The sequence below is a fragment of the Python bivittatus genome, unplaced genomic scaffold, assembly GCF_059951505.1.
Source record: "Python bivittatus isolate LINGU-HERP-01145 unplaced genomic scaffold, Pbiv_v1 ctg000020_np1212, whole genome shotgun sequence".
Taxonomy (NCBI): Eukaryota; Metazoa; Chordata; class Lepidosauria; order Squamata; family Pythonidae; genus Python; species Python bivittatus.
This window is the reverse complement of record NW_028277030.1, coordinates 69081282-69103508: the sequence shown is the minus strand read 5'-3', so window position 1 is coordinate 69103508 and position 22227 is coordinate 69081282. Positions and strand designations below refer to the sequence as shown.

At 38.5% G+C, this 22227-nt stretch overlaps 2 protein-coding genes across 3 annotated transcripts in view; one reads left to right on the top strand and one right to left on the bottom strand.

Annotated features, from left to right (window-relative positions):
• Positions 1-9233, top strand: part of MED23 (mediator complex subunit 23) — a 53503-nt gene extending 44270 nt beyond the window's left edge. For both annotated transcript variants that reach the window (XM_088140776.1, XM_088140772.1), the window contains 7 exons: positions 1301-1537; positions 2194-2359; positions 2573-2645; positions 3540-3754; positions 4008-4128; positions 7295-7426; positions 8163-9233. In XM_088140776.1, coding sequence (XP_087996902.1) covers positions 1301-1537; positions 2194-2359; positions 2573-2645; positions 3540-3754; positions 4008-4128; positions 7295-7426; positions 8163-8333 — 1115 coding nt within the window. In that variant the 3' untranslated portion in view covers positions 8334-9233. The remainder of the gene's footprint in view (positions 1-1300; positions 1538-2193; positions 2360-2572; positions 2646-3539; positions 3755-4007; positions 4129-7294; positions 7427-8162) is intronic.
• The window catches only part of ARG1 (arginase 1), a 101994-nt gene continuing 88991 nt past the window's right edge, over positions 9225-22227 (bottom strand). The window contains 8 exon segments of the mRNA XM_088140830.1: positions 9225-9642; positions 10816-10929; positions 11132-11236; positions 11730-11824; positions 13137-13142; positions 13467-13620; positions 13775-13949; positions 14775-14847. Of these exon segments, the coding sequence (XP_087996956.1) occupies positions 9483-9642; positions 10816-10929; positions 11132-11236; positions 11730-11824; positions 13137-13142; positions 13467-13620; positions 13775-13949; positions 14775-14847 (882 nt within the window). The 3' untranslated portion in view covers positions 9225-9482.

The following is a 22227-nucleotide window of genomic DNA, read 5'->3' as shown; positions in this document are numbered from 1 at the left end:
GAGAATTTTGAGGTTGGGCAAGCCTTTCAACTCAGGCTTGATCTTGTCAGGTAAATTTGTTTCCCTTCCATAACATCTTTTAAACACAATCTATAGAGGCAGATGCTTTTAAAATTAACTTCTGGGTCCATTGTTCAAAAATATCCTTCAATATGTCCAATGTTAAAATATTTTGCTTCATTTTGTAATTGTAAGTTGAGTTTGAGTGTTGTCCTTTAATTATAACCTTTAATTCCCTATAATTCCCTCTCATGTCCAATTTTTAAAGTCTTAATTATGTTTTTTTTTAAATTCAAAACGAAAGCATTTTCCCATGGGGAGGATTCTTTATAATTAATTCCAAAATCTTATTTCAAATTTATCTGGACCCTTAATCCATTTGTAGCTTTCTAAAATCAAAGTTCTAATAACCCTTTTGCTGTTTATTCCAACAAAGATTTTTTTTAAGTCCTTAAACTTGTATTTAAAACTTCTTTTACTAAGGATTGAAGGAAACTCACCCAATGCTGTAAAACTTGTCAATCCAAAGCTTCCTAATAGCTAAAAAGCAGTTAGCAAGCAATTTCCAAAAGTGATTAGAAAAGGAAGTATGAGAACCCAGCGTCCTTTTGAAGGTGCCGACCGTGGCTTAAGCAAGATGGCTTTCCCTCACCTCCCAGAGCTCTGAGCCTGCTGGAGACCACTATCTTCCGATCTCCTCATGAGTAGCAAATGTATGGAGCACTTGTGGGTAATCTCAAGTCCTCTCCTTGTCTGGAGAAGAATTAGGAAGAGCCAGTCTACTCACTGTGTCTTCATTCTGCCACAGTCACCTTCAGTATGCCATTTCTTTCCTGGAAGTCCCCCACTTATTCAAATTCTTATCCTGTTTTGCCTTAATGTTTTGAGCAGAACTGTAAACAAACATGAATGGAAGTAAACATATTCTTGGGGCAGATTAAGCTTCCAGAAAATCTCTGCTGCTTTGTTTTGAAAATTTCATTTTTCTAGGTCATACATGTACAAAGATGATAATAAAATAATGTGTATGAAATCTAAAATCTCAGAAGCCCAAACAATTGCTAAATGAGATTCCCATGTCTGGGACTGGCTTACTTCTATAACTGGTAAACTACGTTAAATTATGCAAAAGCCTGGAAAAAAACCAAGAAAGAATAACATGTGAAGAATGGTCAGTGTGTATAATTTGTACAAAGCACAGATCAGGTTCTTGGCATAAACATACCTTATGGTAGTCCTGACTCTACAGCTCTAGCTATAAGAGTGCAAACACAGTGGCTTAGGAGTTTTTTCTTGGCAGATCGGCCAGTGACCTACCTCTACAACACCCTTCACTACTACGAGGGACACCTCCGAGAACGAACCCACCTCAAACGGAAGCTTGTCCATGCCATCATTGGTTCCCTCAAAGATAACCGGCCATTAGGGTGGTGTTTAAGTGATACCTATCTTAAATGCGCTATGAATGCACGAGAAGATAATCCGTGGATCCCCGATGATATGTATTATTGCAAACTGATTGGGAGGCTGGTTGATAATATCCTTTCTAAAACAATGAATGAATGTATGTAAAATATTAGAATATAGAACAGTGGTTATTCTCATTAAACTAGCTGTGCTGTGATGTCATTTCTGTAGCATTCAGTTATTAATAGTTCTCTGTCATAAACAGTAGCATTCAGATTATCACTGCAAAATATGAACAATATACAGTATATAGCTGGCTGGGGAATTTTGGGAGTTTAAGCCCACACTTCTTAAAAGTTCCCAAGGTTGAGAAACCTGCATTAGAGCATCCTTTAGAACGCTTGTGTGACTGCTTGGAAGGTTCTCCCCAACTGAGAGTGTGTGTTTGCATACACAGCCTTTTCAATTTGTTGACTGAAGAGTTGTGTAGACATGCCATAGCTTTCATACTTCAAGGAGGGCTGCTTTGTGACGCCCCTCTCTTGAGTGCTTGGCACCACCCTGTGTATTATAATGCTGTGATAGGGAGCTAAGTGATGCTTCCATGATCCAATATAAGACTTCAGCTGACCAGACGAACAGCTGATTGGGCCACCCTCCCTCCCTCCCAGGTGGCGAAATGTCTTGTGGTGATCCTGCCAGGAAGCAGCTGTCAGGTTTGTGACCTCTTGTTTCAATACTTGTTTCCTATAAAATGCAGTAGTTTATTATCTTAACTGCAATCACCGATGGCTGGTAAATCATCTAGCCCATTCCCAAACTGTGATTGGAGGTTCAATGAATTTCCTAACCCAGCTGCCCATGCGCTCCATGTAACCTGTGTTGAACTCATGGCATTGGCTGTTCCAGGGAAGGATGTAGGCAATGCCCTTCTGAATGTTGTTTTGAAGAGGTATGTAGAACTTTTTTTTCTCTTTTTTTGAGAAATAACCCCAGTGTTATAAAGCTAGAATATAGAATGGTATTTGTTTAATATGGTCAAAAGAGGAAAGGTTATTGAAGCTTACTTAGTTGACTTGTTTCTAAAATTTTTACATAGCTTTAATGTGCCTATACCAAAATAGTAAGTACAAAAACAGTGATTTTCCTCTTACCTTTCTAACAGCCAGCCTCTGGTGCCCAGAGACAATATCACAGCCTGGATGAATGCAATTGGATTGGTTATCACTGCCTTACCTGTAAGTTACCTGAGGTTTAAAATCCCAGTTAAATGAAGAGAAAGGGAGCCTAAGATTAGGTGCAAAAGTTCCAACTCCTACACATGAGAAATAACTAGAAATTGGAATGAATTGGGTTTTTAAAATTTTCTTTTACTTTTGATCAAAAATTTGTACAACATTTTGAATGTAAAGAATCAAAATCAGCTTCTAGAAACTAGAAATGCGGCTTTTTACTCTCTGAGGTTGGCAGGTACTTTATATGTTAAAGGTAGATTCTTTTTTTGAATGAAAACTGATAGCTATACCATGCCAACTCTTTCCATGGCATCATTGTCTTTTGAGATAAGTGAATTTTTCTCCCTTTTGGATCATGAAATTATAATGATCACGTGTTTGGTTCCTTGCAGTAAATACAAAGTACCAATAGGATAAAGAAAGGACATGTGTTTATATTATATATTACAAGGTATATGTGGTTACATGCATACTCATTCTGTTACAGTTGTTAAGCATTGGTCTCGTAGACTGCGTCTGGAGTATGCATGGCCATTCAGAATGCATGATTTCTTCAGGCTTGCAAAGGGCAGCATAGCATTCCAGGAACTGCTGTTTGAAGATGTAATGTGATTCTGTCTGGCTGTGCTATTTCCTATATCCGTAGCTGATGCCCACCTGGCTCTTCCCACATGATTCCACCCCTTTCTACTGGTTTCTGAATTACTGCATTGCTAGAAAATTGTAGTATTGAACTAGAAGGGACTGATAGCTAGACTGCTCGTAGTATGTAAGAATTAAGTTTCCATGTTGTAATAGCTTGAAACCACATCTTGTGATTGAGGCTTCCTTTTTTGGGTTATGGGTATACTAGCTAAAAACTAACCTTTGTTGTGGGGGATGGTTTTGTTTTCCAAGGAACCCTACTGGATTGTCCTCCATGAGCGGATTGTGAGCGTTATCAACAGTCCTAGTTTGACTTCAGAGACTGAATGGGTTGGTTATCCATTCCAGCTCTTTGACTTCACGGCTTGTCACCAGTCTTACTCTGAGATGTGCTGTAGCTACACACTAGCATTGGCACATGCTGTCTGGCACCATTCAAGCATTGGCCAGCTTTCCCTCATTCCAAAGTAGGTATAGTGGGTGTTGTCTGCAATTGGTGAATATCATCTTCAGTAGTTTGTATGTGCTGTACATAGATCACAGATTTCATAAAAAGCTTCTGTTATATACACATGTAGTAACATTTAATTATTTGTGTCCTATTGTTATCAGTAACAATTGAGTCTTGGTAGAATTTAGGAGCTTTCAGATGTATAATCTTAACCACCTTCAGTTGCTTTCATTTTTGGAGGGTTTATTATAGCTTCTGAAATATTACAGGTTTCTCACTGAAGTGTTGATTCCAATAGTGAAAACTGAATTCCAGCTTCTTTATGTGTATCACCTTGTTGGCCCATTTCTACAGCGGTTCCAGCAAGAGAGGACAAGATGCATGCTAGAGGTAGGTGGCTACAAGAAAAATAGCTGCACTGTTTGTATTTTGCAAAAGGATAGGTCAGAAATTCTCTGAACTGGGCAAAAAGTTCCCTTTCTGAAGGGAAGTTTGCATCAAATTTCCAAGATTGTTTTTATGAACTTCCAAGCATAAAAACTTCACTGAGTTAGTGAAGAAATATTTGTATTCTTTCACTGGCATTTCTGCATCAGGGTTGTTTTATCTGTGGAGGACTTCAGCTGTATCTGCTGTTCTAGTGAAATGGGCTATGAAGCACTATGATTTCTTAGTATATTTCCACTATGAAATTAAGATCAGTCCATATTATTTAAGTAAACTTAGGGGTCTCCTTTCTTTTTGCTATCATGTATTGCTGATTTAGTGACTTCTTATAGCAAGAGGACTGCCTATTTCTCCCAGGATCTCCATTTGGCAGAGGAGCACATGTCTAAATGCTGTTTGTATCAAGGCACAGCAAAAATAAAAACAGTGCATTAGATTTCAACATTCATCACCTTGTTTCTTCAAACACAACAAAAAAAAGTTTAAAAATAAATTATCAAGTACATTTTGGGTGTCAAAAAATTCATCACATCTCACCATAAGTAGCTAAACATACAGTACTGTGCAAAAGTTTTAGGCAACTGTGAAAAAGTGCTATAAAGTAAGAATGCTTTCAAAAATATATATTGTAACTGTTTATGTTTCTCAATTTACAAAATGCAAAGTGAGCAAACAGAAGAAAAACATAAATCAAATCAATATTTGGTGTGACCATCCTTTGCCTTCAAAACAGCATCAATTCTTCTAGGTACACTCGCAGAGTTTTTGAAGGAACTCGGCAGGTAGGTTGTTCCAAACGTCTTGGAGAACTAACCACAGATCTCCTGTGGATGTAGGCTGCCTCAAATCCTTCTGTCTCTTCATGTAATCCCAGACAGACTCGATGATGTTGAGATTAGGGCTCTGTGGGGGCCAAACCATCACTTCCAGGACTCCTTGTTCTTCTTTACACTGAAGATAGTTCTTAATGACATTGGCTGTATGTTTGGAGTCGTCGTCCTTCTGCAGAATAAAGTTGGGGCCAATCACACGCCTCCCTGATGGTATGGCATGATAGATAACCATCTCCCTGTATGTCTCAGCATTGAGGACACCATTGATCCTGACCAAATCTCCAACTCCATTTGCAGAAATCCAGCTCCAAACTTGCAAGGAACTTCCACCATGCTTCACTGTTGCCTGCAGACACTCATCATTGTACCGCTCTCCAACCGTTCAGCAAACAAACTGCCTCCTGCTATAGCCAGATATTTCAAATGTTGACTCATCAGTCCAGAGCACCTGCTGCCATTTTTCTGCACCTCAGTTCCTATGTTTTTGTGCATAATTGAGCTGCTTAGCCTTGTTTCCACGTCGGAGGTATGGCTTTTTGGCAACAATTCTTCCATGAAGACCACTTCTGGCCAGACTTCTCCGGACAGTAGATGGGTGTACCTGGGTCCCACTGGTTTCTGCCAGTTCTATGCTGATGGCACTGCTGGACATCTTCCAATGTCAAAGGGAAGTAACCATGATGTGTCTTCTGTCTGCTGCATTAAGTTTCCTTGGCCGACCACTGCGTCTACAGTCCTCAACGTTGCCCTTCTTCAAAAGAGCTTGAACAGCACATCTTGAAACCCCAGTCTGCTTTGAAATTTTTGCCTGGGAGAGACCTTGCTGATGCAGTCTACCTACCTTGTGTCTTGTTGCTGTGCTCAGTCTTGCCATGGTGTATGACCTGTGACATGAAACTGTCTTCCACAACCTCACACTAGTAGCAGAGTTTGGCTGTTCCTCACCCAGTTTTAAGCCTCCTACACAGCTGTTTCAGTTTATGACTGTGTTTCAACCTACATATGAAATTGATGATCATTAGCACCTGCTTGGTATAATTGGTTAATCATACACCTGACTCTAATCCTACAAGATCCCTGACTTTGTGCAAGTGTACAAAGTGTGCAAGTGTAAGAATTGATGCTGGTTTGAAGGCAAAGGGTAGTCACACTAAATATTGATTTGGATTTTTCTTCTGTTCGCTCACTTTGCATTTTGTACATTGATAAACATAAACAATTACAATATATATTTTTGAAAGCATTCTTACTTTACAGCATTTTTTCACACCTGCCTAAAACTTTTGCACGGTACTGTAGCTGACTTCAAGTTCTGTCTGAAAGCAGGGAGGAATATCCGTGTGGGTGTTTTAGCTCAGCTCTCAATAGCTAGCCAGGTAAAGATGCATGAAATGCTTAATTAGCTTACTTAGTTATTTTTTTTACTATACTCATAATAAAGTATTTTCACCTTTTTAAGTACTCTTTATAGATGTGTGAGAATTGGCATAAAGAAATTCCATTTCCAAGGTCAAAGCCTGACATGCTGTTTTAGCTGCAGGTAGTTTTTGAATCATCCAACCATTTTGACAATAACTTTCTAATACAGACTCATGGATGTGAAATGATCCTATCGATCTTTTATGGAATTAGAACACCAGTACAATTGATAACTTATTATTGAAAAACCGGTATCCAATTTAGTAGCCATAGGTCGTCTCTTCCTTTAAAGTTCCATGGGTTTAATGTGGTCTTACACCTGATATTCTGATTATTTTATTTGACAGAATATTACCTGTTGGTCTTACAACTGATATTTTGATTATTTGACAAAATACGATCTGTAATCTTAATCCACAGATGATATGCGACAGTAGGTATAAGAATAACACAAGACATTTCACCTAAAACATTTAGTTATGTGTGCATACTTCCGAAAATCCATCTTACAAATATTTGACGTTATTGATGGCATTTTTGCATACAGAAGTCCAGGTGTTTTATATTAAAGGTCATTATGTTTTTCTTCTTCATTGGTTACTTTTGTATCCTTTTATTCTTTCCCTCCTGTATTTGGGATATAAACCCTAAATGTTTTATTATTTTTATTGTTGTTGTTAATTTCTTAAGTTTTACAGAAAGGAATGAAAAAAATAGAAAATAATGTAATTGTAATATAAATGTTAACATTGTAATATAAATGTTAGAAATAAAAAAAAAATCAAGTTTAAACTGACATGACAAGGAAAAAAATATTACCTGTTTTCAGTAGAGTTTGTGTTTGTATCTGGCTATAGATTGGAGTAGCTTTTTATGAAATGCTTCTGGAGGTGGATCAGTGCAATACACATCTCAACTACATGGATCCCATCTGTGATTTTCTCTATCACGTGAAGTATATGTTTACTGGAGACAGTGTGAAGGACCAAGTAAGTGAACAGTAGTTCTCACTAGAAATAAGCACTCTGCAGTAGAATTCAGTTTATGCGCTGCTTTCCATCTGAGGTCAGCAAATGAAGATTCCACTGTAGAAGACCCATGCTGTGACTAGGAAGAAACGAACTGAACCCTTTTTTCGTCTCTTCAGGCTTTATGCAGAAAAAAATTTAGACATTTTGAATCAAGTATGAAGCATTTTAATGTCATTATCTGTTTTAAGGTTTTTGTTTTTTAATATCCTGTCCTTTTAACGTTGGTAGACCATTTTACTTAGGATTAGTATTAATGACTTTCTGGAGTCTCGCTGCTACCGTCTTTGGTGTATTGCCATTTAAACTTTGGTGTATTGCTACCATCTTTAGAGTAGAAATCAGCTTAAAGTGGAAATGAGATGGGACTGCTGGCTGTTTGAGAACTGATGTCAAAAACAAATGACCTAGGGAATAAGTGCATGATGTGTGCAAAGGTGGTTTTGGAGGTGGGGAGGAAGTGTGTACTCCATAATTTGTTAGACGTTCTTAATCTTTGTTTCTCTATCCTCATTTTAAATACAGAATTGTAGCCCTGGGGTTTTATATTTGGCTATTACTGCCATCCTGAAGCCTTAGAAATCTAATAAATAACTAAAACTCTGAGACTTCAAGGGCAAGCAGGATAAAAACCAAACTTACGCTAATAACTGCATAATTTATTGTGACATTTCTTTCACCTTTCTTTTTATTAAAGGTTGAGAAAATTATCTGCAACTTGAGGCCAGCTTTGAAACTTCGTCTGCGTTTCATACACATCAGCAAAATGGAGGCAGCTTCTGTTCCTCAGCAGTCGATCAGCAACATTTCTCCAGCACCTCAGCCCAGTCAGGTCCCAGTAAATGTTGCTTTGCCAGTGTCACAGTAGAATAAAGGAAGATGATCTGGGGACTTTTAATTTTACCCAGGATGAAACACCACTCAGTAATACCTGCAGAAAAATGCCCTTTATATTCTTCCTGATCATATATTTGCTATCTTTTTCCTGCTCAAAGGAACTCTAAGCAAAAGGGGCTCTGAGGATTATAGAAAGAGCAAATTGTTTAAATAACAGTTCTGCTCATTTCTGCTTGTTTTTCTTAATGACCATTTAATTATTTTTCTCGTCACCATTAACCACATTAGAAAATAGGGCATTGGTTTTATAGCCACTTTTAGAAAATGACATGACAGTCAAAAACAAAGGCTGTGATCCTCAATTTGATACAGAATGTAATCAACTAAAAATGAAGAATTATGAAACCAGAATTTGTGGTTGCTGGCTGTGCCTTCACCATCAATGCTGCAGAAAATAAGGTAATAAAAGTATTAATTCAAACAGTAAGTAATAAATTCAGTTCATTCAGCAGTCACTTGACTTACGAATTGTAATTATGTTTTAAAATCTGTATATTTCTGCAATTATGTGAGCTTACTTAAGTTTCTAGTGTTTGTATTAAGTATACTTTGTTTTAGACTTGTATTTATATTTCTTTGGTTGAATTTTCTATTTTACTGAGGTCTTAATATAGGCATATGTTTTATAGGGGGAGTTATGATTTGACAGCCATTAAGATTTGTAAAATATTGCTGATGTTGGATAGAATTTGAAAAAAAGGATATAATAAATAGTTTTTACAACTGATTAAATATTTTCATTAGAATTATTTAATATCAATGCTCCTTATTTTAGTTTGCCAAATGCTGCAAAATTATATTTCCCCAAACTAGTAACTGGAATACACAAATTCAGAAGGTATTTTTTTCTAAAATCTTTTTTTCTAAAATCTCACTTCCTATGGAACATAAAGGATGGGTATTTTTCTCCCCACCACATTGACATTTTTCTAAATGTATGTAATAGGAAAATGCCTCTAAGCTCATATTGTATTTTATACTATATTCTTAGAGTGAATGCTAAATAGTTGTACTCAATCACCATCTGTAGCACAGTGAAGAATAAAGAATTACAAGCCTAAACCACCTATCCACTTAACTAGCTATCTTAAAAATGAACTGATCTATTTAGTCTCCTGTATCAGGGGACACAGCAGTAGGAGATCCTTCTACGTGAAGCTCCGAAACATGACAAGAGCATTGCTACAGCTGAGCTGGTTGTGGTGTTCACTTCCTCTAGCGCCTTGCCACAAGCTAGGTTGGTCTCCATTATATCCACAGCTGATAGCAACCCTGTAAAAATAAAGGCCAACTTCATTCTAACAGTGCTAATCAAACAACAATGTTATTATTATTATAAAATAAAGGGGGAAATAAATAAATAATAATTTTAAAAAAAACATTCGGAACTGATGAAAGCATTACCAGACATATTTAATTTTGATTCCTGCATCGCGATGGATTGGAGTTGGTGGCCGAAACAGCTCCTTCCAACTTGTAATTCTGTGACATGAAATCTTAGGGTCACAAAGAGTATAACTTCAGTGCTAATGAATGGGCTAAATTAGCACCCCATTTTAGTCTGTTCCAGAAAAGCTTCTGTGCACTAAGAAAAGTTCTTACTGGACAGAACTTTTCTCTCAATTATCTTTATTTATTCTTGTGTTTTGTTCCGTTGAACTGAAAATCTCCTGCCACTAAGACTTTTCTTGGTGCTTAAAAAAATAAATATTTAAGGACACATGTACTTAAAATAATACATACCGTATTTTTCCGACTATAAGACGCCCCCCATTTTTCCAACCCAAAATTAAGAAATCAATATTTTAAAGATAAAGCAGAGCACATTTTTATTTAGTAATTAGGTAACATTTACCTGATACACTCAGTGGGAGGAGGTCCAAACTGTCTCTCTGCAGCTCTGTTTCCATGCTGTTTTGCAAAACTGATTACATTCAGTTTAAATTTTGCACAGTAAGACATTCTCTTATTTATATTTTTATTTTCTGACATCTTTATGGGCTCTCCACCTCCAATGGGATGCGTTCCAATAGGTTTGTTCAGCATCAGCTGACATCAGTTACATAAGGCTCCTGATTGGAGGAAGCCCGTTCGCAGAGACAAAGTATGGGCAGGTTCACTCGTGGTTGGAGGCTTGTGATTGGAGGAAGCCCATTCGCAGAGACAAAGTATGGGCAGTTTCACTCGTGGTTGGAGGCTTGTGATTGGAGGAAGCCCGTTCGCAGAGGCAAGGTATGGGCAGTTTCACTCGTGGTTAGAGGCTAGCAATAGGAGGAAGCCCGTTCGCAGAGACAAGGTATGGGCAGTTTTGCCACCGCGCAGTTCTCTCTTCGGCTGACTTCCTTGAATAAGACGCCCTTCAATTTTGAGCATAAGGATTTTAGAAAAAAGTATCGTCTTATAGTCAGAAAAATATGGTATATCATTTTCAAAAGCAGTTACTCTGCCTGTTTTATAGTTCCTTGGCAACATCAAGCCATTCCTCCAGGACTGGGGTGCCCATGGCTGGTGCCAGTGACGGGTCCAAGCCATCAGTATCAAAACTGAAGTGAATTGGTCCCTTCTTCCTGAAGAGTAGAAACAGTTTTTTGGTTTGAAAGTTGTGGCTCCTTTGAAGAACTTTAAAATAATAAAACAACAGTTTGCTTCCTTTACACAACCCAGTGCTAGAAGTTTCATGGGTGATTTTTCTTATTCTTCCCAATTCTGATTGCAACCCCAGTCTCTGTTTGTCCCCTCATTTAAAAAATTTTATAAGCATGCACTTACTTGGCCCATAAATATGCAAGCGTTTCTTCCATCATTTTCCCAATTCCAAGTTTATCTACTTCAGACATGGAAAAGCATTTGATTCCAAGAGAGTTCACAAGGTTACTTAAAAATGTAGAATACAGGATGCATGAGTGACTTTTTTTCACCTGCACCTCAAACTAATACTGACTGTTGCCAGTCTTCCTGTTCATTTGTCCCAGCAGCGTGAATTCTGCATCCAGCACGTTTGAACACTGTGAAAACACTCCATTTTCTATACTGTTGGCATTTCATTTAAGCTCCAGGAACCCGTGGCATCCCTTAGAAAGTTAGCAGAGGGATCTTGATGAAAAGATTGTGTTGTGAGCCCTCAAAGACAATGGCCCTTTACATGCTCACTTTAAATGGGATGAGGCTCCACAGAACTGGCTTACGCTCTCTCTGAATTAAAACCGCACCTTAGAACTTAGGAAGAAAGGCTTGTTCACATTTCATGAATTTATAATTAGATATTGGGCAATGCCAATAAAGCCAGAGTTAAAAATCTTAGTTCACTTCCTAAAAAGTAAGTCCTGTTTAACTCAATGGAAGATCCTGAGTGTAATGTTAAACTCACAGTTCTCCAGGATCCGCATCTCTTATTCCAAGATATACAACATTTCTGGCTGACAAGCGTGGCTTCATCTAATAAAATCCAGGAACATCAGGCATCTAAACAAATTATTTTTCAAAAAGGTTGAGTTAAATGATCATACTGCTAATTGAATCTCAGCTGAAACCCTACATAATAATTCTTTTTATTGAGAAGAGCACTATCACCACCACCAAAACAAAAGTGTAATTATGATCAAGGAAAGCATTACAGCATCACCATGACTCACATCCATTTCTCCAACATCAGCTGCTTCCCCAATTGTCATTTTTTTTTTCTGAAGAGTTATGTAGAGAACCTGAGAGAATGTTATGTTATCTTTGATTCTTAAGCAACCTATCCAGAGCTTGTTTTATGCTTAAAACTGCTGTGCCCAGGGAGAAAATTCATTTAGAAGCCAGAAATTGATTTTAAAAAATCCTTTCTTTCCAAGTCAGACAGACATTTACTTGCAAATTACATATTCTGTCAGATGTGTGAGCCAGGGAACAAGACAATTCAAAGATAACAACAGAACTGAAATTCCCACTGAATCAATTATTTTGGAATCACATGAATCCACACAGCGACTTCAGTACTGCTTAAAAGCTCCATAATAAGGTCTGTGTGAGAGAGGGATCTTAGTTGAATAAAAACATTTATTTAATACTTTTGTCATTATTTATTCATAACTAATAATTATTTTGCCTTATATGTTTACCTGGACAGAAAAGATGGACAAGAACGCTGGGCTAAACCTTCTCAAGGCCAAGCAACACTGAGAGTTAGATAATGCAAATCTTTACAGGTCACAATCAAACATAAGATAATGTTTTAAAGTACAGGTAGTCCTTGACCTACAACCATTTGTTCAGCAACTGCTCCAAGTTATGACAGTGCTGAACGAATAGTGGTTGTGTGACTAGTCCTCAGAGATCCAGCCATCCCAGCACCCCCACGGTCACATGATCACAATCTGGGTGCTTGGTAACCAGTTTGCACTTACATGATTGCCATTTGTAACTTTCCCTGCCAGCTACCCAAGAAAGTCAGTGGGGAAGCCAGCAGGGAAGGTCGCAAGTCACTGGGGTAAGTCTCCCCCACCCACTCACCCTTCCCCAGCTCCTCTGTGCTTGCGCCATGCTGGCCACTTGTGCACTGCTGCGCACCTCCCCAACCCGCCCCACACCTCTCATGCACCACCTCATGTACCTGCCCTGACCCATGCCACGCCTCTCATGTACTCCCTTGCACCCTCCTGCACTCTCCCTGACCCACATTGTGCCTCTTATGCACCCTTCCCAATCTTCCCCTGCATTCTTGTGCACTCCCTCGCTCTCTCCCCCACCTGGCAGCAGCCATTTACCTGCCTGCGCGCCTGGGACTTACAACTTCCTGCTGGCTTCCCCACTGACTTTGGTTGTGGGAAGCTGGCAGGAAGTTGCCTCACCTAACCACCGTAAGATTCAGTTAATGATGGCAACTGGGACTGCAGGGATTGCTGTCACTAAGTGATGCAGTCACACTTTACAACCACATTGCTTGGTGATGGAAATTCTGGTCCCAATTGCCATCGTAAGTTGAGGACTACCTTAATATTTGATATCTTTTAGAAACACAAAAGAAATAGAAAGCTATGTTTTCAAGTAGTAAGATATATAAAGCAATAGCTTAACAGAAAAATTGTTCAATGGTTTCATATGTGGATAAGCTTGGATGTGCCTTAAGTTCTTTTATGAGGAAAGCCAGGGGTTGCCCGTGGAGGTTGCCACTTAGAGATGTTAATGGGGTGTTGATGTCAGTGGGGCCATCTAACCAAATTAAGCAGAGATCAGGATGAACTGCAGCATGCCCAAAGATTGTCCCAATTGCCAGGCTGCAGAAACAAGGGAGGAAAACAATTCAACAATTATGCATTGTAGTTGGAAATTTAGATCAAAAAGCACCTTTTATCACAAAATGGTAAGAAACAATGGTGGACTTAATTTCTGGAACCTGGCTGGGGTTTTGGTTCTCTGTAAAACAAATACCTGCCGTCTCCACCAAGAACTAGTGAGATTTTCCCATTTCTCTTTACATCTTTAACAACACCAGCTAATATTTTGTTCGCTTTCCCAAGTGAACTTGGATTCTTCATTTTATTAAATGGGTTATCGTTGGGCAAGACATCAAAGTACAAATTTCCATATTCTTCAGCACTGCATCCTGGAGAAAAGGCAGGGAGAAATGTGCATAGCAAAATTATTGTCACAAAGAATTACTTGCAGACAAATAATAAATAATGTGTTCTGTGTCAAACATACAGAGTAGAAATGAACAGTGGACAAAATGTCAACTATTATATTTGGCTAATACATGTTGAATAGCCCTGGGAAATCATAAAATCTAGGAGGCCTAACCAGCCTTACTTGGACTCAACACAAGATGCAGAACAAGTCTTAGAATCCTCTTCTACAGGGACAGGCATTCCACTCTCCAGAGCCTACCTGTGAGTTCATTCAACCCAGACGGTATGCCCTCTTATTGTCCCCCAAGATTTTACAGCAAATCTTTCTTGGCAAATCTTTTACTTTCCCCCGCCCCAAAATTAAGGCTGAAAACTATGCAATAAATCCAAGTTTAAGGCAAAAGGTTGCTTTGATTCCTTTAGGTCCATGAAAAACATGCATAAAAAAGATCTGAAAAGATCAACCTGCTCTGTCCAGTGATATCACTAACCCACAACACACACCCAACAGTTCTTGCAGTAAAAACATCCACTTCTGCTTTATAACAACGTTCTAGGAGGTTCCTCGGCATTTAAAGTCATGTAGAAAAGATGTCATGACAGCAGAACACTATCAAATTGCTTGATTGACCAACTATTTGATCGACTCCATAGCAATCCCTGAAGTCCTTGATTCATTAACAAAGCTTAAACTTCAGTATAATCAACATGGAAGCTCTTCCATCATTTTGCTGAAATACGGACACTTCCTTTAGTATTTTTGGATCCACTTATAATCTAAGGAATATTATATTTTCTATTACCTTGTGCTCTTAATCCGTTCAGTAATCCATCTTTTTGTAACACTACAGGACCTTCTTTCACCTCTTTTTGGCCCTACCAGGAAAAAAAAAAATCACATCAACACATTACATTTGTGTCTACAAAATCATGCCATCTATACCCAATATCTAATACTGACAGCTTATGATTATGTAGCCAAAATACTACTTCTCACCACTTCATTGTGGCTGCCAAATGTTGACTATTGGGAATAGGATGAAAACAGGCTAGTGAAAGAATTGGAATGCAATGTCCTATAGCTATGTGTCTTAAACCGTGAGTTGTGAAATAACACTGTTCCCAGAGCAATCTGAAGCTGATCTAAGGGACCCAAGAGGAGTTCCTTTTTGTGGATTTTTTGTGGATTTTGAATCCATTCAATTTCACTACAGGTAGTCCTAACTTAACAACCACTACTGGGATTGGCAACTCCATTGCTAAGTGACATGGTCATTAAGTGAGACATCACATGACCGTGACTTGTGATTTTACTGCCAGGTTCTCTATTGACTCTGCTTGTTGGAAGCCAGCTGTGAAGCACACAAATGGCGATCACATGACTACCAGACCCTGCAACAGTCATAAGCGCCTGCCGGTTGCAAAGTGCCCAAATCTCAGTCACAAGACTGCAGGATGTTGTGATGGTCATAAGTGCAAGGATCGGTCATAAAGTTACTTTTTTAGCATCACCATAACTTCAAACAGTTGCTGAACAAGGCAGTCATTAAGCAAGGTCTCCCTGTAGCCAAACAAGTAATTTATCCACAGAGGAGATGTTGGCAAGTCTCTCCTCAGACATCACACTGAAACAGCTGGGGGGGGGGGAGTGTTTGAAGACTTCTGAAAGTTCACCAAGGACATGAGTTTTTAAGTGAAAAGACATGGAAGGGTTCACCATGCTTCCTTCAACATAGATTGGAGAAAGTGGATTTTAGCAGTCACTACAACTAAGACCGAGTGCCAGGATAGGCTGCATGTTTCCCTGACTCTAAGGCTTTTGATGAAATATACCTTTACATCTGAACACATACATCCCTTTAAAATTTTTAATCAGTGCATTCATGGGAAGAAAAACAATGAATATCATTAAATTATTTATTTCAATTTCTTCCCCACCACCGATGATCTTTTGAAAAAGGAAAGGGTGAAACATATTCCATTATTTTTAAAAAATTAAAGATTTGAAAGGTTTAGGGTTTCATTACATTTAAATCCTGCCTTTAGTTGAAACAACTCAAGGCAGCGTACATAATGTTCCCTCCTCTAATTTTCGCCTCAACAACAACCCTGTAGGGGGTTGGACTGAGAGAAACACTGTCCTGAATGACTAAGATATTAGACAAGAGCATTTACATTGCAACATTTTGTTACAAGTCAAATTTATATAATTCTAACACCTCATTTTTAGAAATCTAAGCTATATGCAAAACTATGTTCTTGGATCATGAAGCCAACTGATCCATTTGTCCTGCTGTGGTGGAAGAAATCCCTTTGGCCTTGCTGGAAGTCATCACGTTCTGCTGTCCAAGATTCAAAACAAAAAGCCTAACTGCGCACTCATACAAAAAGCTTATTTGGATGGCAACTGCTGCCGATGACTCACAGACTGATTTCTGAGTGATAACAATTGGCAGCAATCAAGAAAAGAAACAAAGGCTTCCTATCAAACAAATCCGTGGCATGGGCCCCTTGAAGCAGGTAATATAATGAGAAATTTGGGGGGCAGGGGATAACATCAGATTTAAGGTAAAGAAGTGAGTGTTACATTGCCATTAACCCTCATTCTTAGTCAAGGTTCTTGCATCTAATGGAAAGCTCTTTCTTCCGCTCTTGGCTACCAGATTCCCACTTGCTGCAACTGGATATGGGTGGATTGTGCTTCTTCAGAGGGCAATGGTTTGATAGTGAAACCATGGCTGCTTTCCAGACCAGAGATACCATGCCTAACTGCTTTACTATGACATGCAGTCTCCAGAATTCCAGATGATCAGGAGATGGCAGAAAAGGGATGCAGAAAACTCTTACTCTTTGCTGCCATCTAGTGATCATCTGGATTCTTGCAGCCCACACATGGTAGTCCTAATGTCAAGGCCAAAATGCCTTCCTTAGTCTTCTATGTTCAAGTCAAAATTCTGGCCCACTTGAAGATTAGAAAAACACCCCCAAGAGAGAAAGATCTGCTCGGATCATTCCTAGTAATCATAAGCCACTGAAGATAATGATTGGACTTGCAGATGATTGCAAATTTAAAAAGAATAATTGCAGCAAAAAGACACTTTGAAGTCACTTTCAGGAACTGCAGAGGGGTAAGCAATCCCAGATCTTGTCCTAAAATGCCTGGGGACCACTGGTATTAGGTTTGTTTATTATATTTATATCCTGGGTATCCTGGATTGGAGTAAGAAGGAATGATTGCCCTTGGGCCAGAAATCACCTAGCGAGTTCCACGCCTGAGGGAGAAGGAGGACCCAGGTCTCCTGGTTTCTAGGCCAGGACTTTAACCACTACACTAAAGGATTGATAAGTTCATTTGGTTTCTGCCAATTTCTGTCACAAAAGCTTGGTATCCTCTAACAGGGCTCATGTACATAATTGGTTCCATGTTCTATTTATTGTTATAGGAACACATTACAAGTTACTTTAATTTTTATTAGGGAGGGACAATAAAAAATATCAGGCCAACAATGTTTGGAGCTTGGAAACTATGAAACTCCCATAGAATTTATAATAGCTTCCAGTGGATTGAAATTAATACCACAAGCCAACCTATTTTGAGACAATGAAGGAGCAGATTCATGAATGTGAACTCCAATCCTGACTTTCAGGCGTTCTGCTGGTACACAGAACGTGGTTTTTCTGGCAAGAAAAACTCATTTCCAAGAGGTGCAATGACAGACCTTGTTGTGGTCAGTGATCCAGTAATGTCAGGCCTAGCCCAAGGAACTCCAAGAGACCATGTAAATTCAGTCCAGCAATGTTTATTAGCTACAATCTCTAGCAAGAATCTTCCCAGACTGAAACCCCAGTTCCCAAAGTCAGCCAGTCACAACAGTGTGAATTCCTCAGGGAGGTGCCAGCCTCATCCTCTTCTCTCTCCCTCGCTCCTCAGGAGACGAAAGAGCATGTTTTCCTCCCTGAGTTTGGCCTTCATAATTCCATTCCATCACAAGTACGTCTTTTAGATAGGGCTACCATAGTCTTTCGGGGGAAGTCATTGCATCTACTGGCTCAGCTTTTAGACCAGACTTGTTATTCTCAGATGTCCCTATTCTTTGAACTATGCTCCTGTTGCATGGAAATGGATATCTGGACAAAGTAAGTAAATTCTTACTGCCCAAGTGTTACCTAAAAGGGTTATTCTTCAGCATTGGCAGGACACGGATACGGCCCCAATTACTGAACAGTCTCACCATTTATTGAAATGCTTATATATAAGTTTTAAGTTTTATACATGCATCTGTGGATATATGCCCTGTATGATTTTTCCTTTTGTTTTATTTCTTTGTTTCTTTATCACTTTGTTTTGTTTATCTCTTCTTGTTTATATTCAATTAATCCAGGCTTCATACTTTAGATGACCACTAGATGGTAGCAAAGAGTTAGAATTTTCTGAATCTCTTGTCCACCATCTAATGGCTGCTTGGGTTTTGATAGCCCAGATCTGGTAGCCCTGTTTAAAGTGAGAATCAGGGCTCCAAATCAAGCTAAGCCATTTCATTTTTTTAAATGAGTGTATCATCTCACTCTAGGTTGAAGATTATGGCTCAGTTAACCCACCGGGGTAAAACAGCAGCCACTGCACATAATCATCGGGCTTTTTAGCTTAATGTGTTGTTGAAAACACTTACTGAGCATCTTGCTAATATATCCCTGAAGTTTATTTGTACTTATTTCTTTGCATGCAACTACAGACTAATCTTTTCCAGTGGCCAAATGCAAATCCAGAGGCAGATTGGACCAAGAATGGATTTATCAGTAACATTACAATCCTATGAGTGAGGAATCAATCTACATTTAATTTGCACTAGATCACATTGCCTGGGATCGCTTTTCATCTCTTCCTAGCCTCCATTCAACTGGTTAAGAAACTGGACTAAGAAATGGAAACCCAGGTTCTAGTCCCCCCTCAGCCATGGAAGTTCCCCAGGTAACTTTGGGTCAAACTCTCTCTCAGCCCAACCTATCTCACAGGTTGTTGTTTTGAGGTGAAAAAAAGAGGGAGAGTCATGTATACCACCGTTTACACCTAAATGAAAGGCAGAATCAACATCTAATAAAAAAAATAATAACATCCCAAAAAATTATCCACTACTAAGCAGATACTCAAAAACCACCAGCGGTCTAAAGCAGGACAACGATATGCTTTCCAGGGCCAACATTATAACAGTAGAAATTTTTATCAATTATTTATTTTCTAATCTAACACGATCGGTCAGTTCACAATAGTTATATCCCCAACCTGGTGCCTCCAGAAGTACTAGACTGCAATTCTCACCATCCCCAAATAACTGGACATGCTGGCTTATGATAGCGAGGATTTTTCTAGAACACTTCTAGATGGCCAAAGACTGGGGGAAAGCTGGCCTACACTATGGCACCCCAATGCAATTCAGAGAGTATCACAGCATTAATAGATTCTGAAAAGATGTTCTCAACTGGCACACAAATGAAAGCTCTCCAGTATAATTAAACCATGCCTACTTATTAACATTCAAATGATAAATCTTTTTCTCAGAAGTGTGTTGGCACTGTATGCTCTGAGCCTATTAATATTGATGAGAATGCAAACCTTAAGTTAAGATGTTGTCTGGTTATGATAAAATTGCTCTAGACTATAGGAATTTGTAAAATCTTTCCCTGCAGATGCCTTCAGGATATGAGTAACAACAGAGATAGAACAGGTCCCCACACATAAATCTATCTGGTTAGTCACAAGCAAATCAGGCTTAAATATCTGAGTGTAGAAAAGAAACAGGCTCCAATTGTTGACAGGACAGGAATTAAGCAAACTTCTAAGCCCTGACATTTACTTCTTTTTAAAGGTGGCATTTGTTCGTAACATTGGAGTTCCAAATAAGTGCCTGCAATCCTGTGAAGGGGAGAAAGAAGAAAGGTCAGAAACACAAAAGGGGTGTTACACACTCTTTTTAACCTTTCCTCAGAGTGAGGGTTTGGAGTTGGTCTACAAAATAAAAGTGGTACAGAAATGCAAAAATTCATGCTTAACTCTTTGCTGCAGAAACCAAGCATGGAATTGTTCTCACATTTTCTTCAATCAATCAATCAATCAATCAATCAATCATTTTTATTACAGTCATAGACCAGTAACATTTTCTTCATGAGACATTTATTCTGCTAACTATGACCATCATTCTATTAGAATTGTGTATTTCCATTATTTTACAAAGCAGTTAACTTCATCAAACACTCTCTCAAGAACAGTTTCAATGGTACAAAAACTCTGTTTTAAAGACTTTACAACAGAAATCAGTGCAGATTACTGTCCTTTAGAAAAGGGATCACCTGTTATGCCAATTGCAGCCTTATTCTTGAGACTCTTATTCTCCCTCTGAGATCTCCAGGATGGATTATGCCAGACACACTTCTCTGTGCCTCCTTAGATTTTTCATATATACTGGGGTGTGAATGAGGTCTTTCCCCCTCGTTCTCCACCTACTGAGCAAAGGGGTTGCACATGGTGCTGCTGCTTGTCCCAATAATGAATATTTATGTCCTAATAAATGCACTTGTCTATCAAGAGCGATGTTATAATTCGTTTTTGGTTTGTTTCCTGATGATTTCTGGGTTTTGCACAGCTATCATGTATGGATGAATCAACTACAAAATTTCCATGCTGCAGGTTTCACGTATTATTCCCTCAAGAAACCCAAAGCTAACAATAGAAAACCTGTTTTAATTCACAAGTCTCCCTGATACACAAAACCTTGTAGGCAACTTGCCCTAAATGTATGGTTTTAAAATTCAACTATCCACAATAGACACTTTTTGAAGATGTAGCTACCTCTAATTTATATAGGAGGGGAGGGTATATTAAGATACAACACATCTACTTTTTGAATGATTTTCCAAAGTGATCCTTTGTCTTGCAAATTTCTGAACAGTGAATGACAGATGCCAGTCACCTCCACCCATTGCTGCCTATGGATGCTTGGGATGGGATGGCACTGATTCTTTCCTTCTGAAATGCTGGGCTAAATTTTACATCCTTTGGGGCTGTGCACACAAGTGCGGGCAACAACTGCCTGAATTGACTTCCAAAGCAGCTGCTCAAGTCTGGAAAAGATTGGGCTACTTGAACCTTTGGAAAAGTGTTTTCTACATCTTCCTATATGTTCCAAAGCAATGTTTTCAAAAAATGTGCAAGGTCGTATATTATTGTTTAAATTATTTTGAATATAACTTAAAATGAGATAGGACATCTGATTTTAATATTGTTGTAATTCTTTACTTCTGACGTACTTTCAAATCTATCATTTAATGTGGAGAACAACCCCAGGTCATCTGGAAAAGATAATTCAGTATGGAAAACAGACTAATGGGAAATGTAATTTGGATTAACAATTAATGGATTAGCCATGCTTTAGTAAATAAACCATAACTAGTTGGGTTTATAAATACAGTCAGTCACAAACATGATTAACAAGCTACATTGGTTGGGTTCGTACAACATACTAAGCTAGAAACAAAAATTTTGGCTTAGTGTTTTGTATAAGCCAGGCCACATTTTCACTCATCATATTCTGTGTGGTTTTTATAACTGAACAATTTTAATTCTGCAACATAAAACTGCTGACCAAAAACTCTGTTTACAAGCAAAGTAACGTTTATCGAAACTATACCAATTGCAATGTTGGCTATGATTTTAATTTTGGGATTATGTATGTAGCCTAAACCTACAGTATATAAGAAGTAAATCCTGATGAATTCATTCAATCTACTTCTTTTACCCTGTTTCATAATCAGAAGAGTCTACTATTCCCTTGTCAGGTGATGGGAAGATGAACCTTTGTAGCTGTCAGTCAAGTGATCAGGGCTATGACACATCACTTCTTGTTCAGCAGCATCATTGTAGGTCATTATTACTCAGGTGATTGAGAAAGGTTGTGAATTCAAAGCCCTTATCATATGATGTAGTCACTATTGCAAACACTTCTCTCCAAAGAAGAGACAGATGTTTGTTCTGCAGTGAAAGATGGTAGATCTTTTCCCTGTTGAGTTTAGAAAATCAATATTATGCCAACAACATTAATCTTAGTCTAATTCTCTGATGCAAATGTTATTAATCTCTACAGAATTGTAGAGGCATTCAGCTAATTCAGGCATGTATTAACTGCATAATTTCTCTCTGAGTGTTCACTGAGTTGCAAAGCACAGTGTGTGAAGTGAAGTATACTCATCTTTGTGCACAATTAT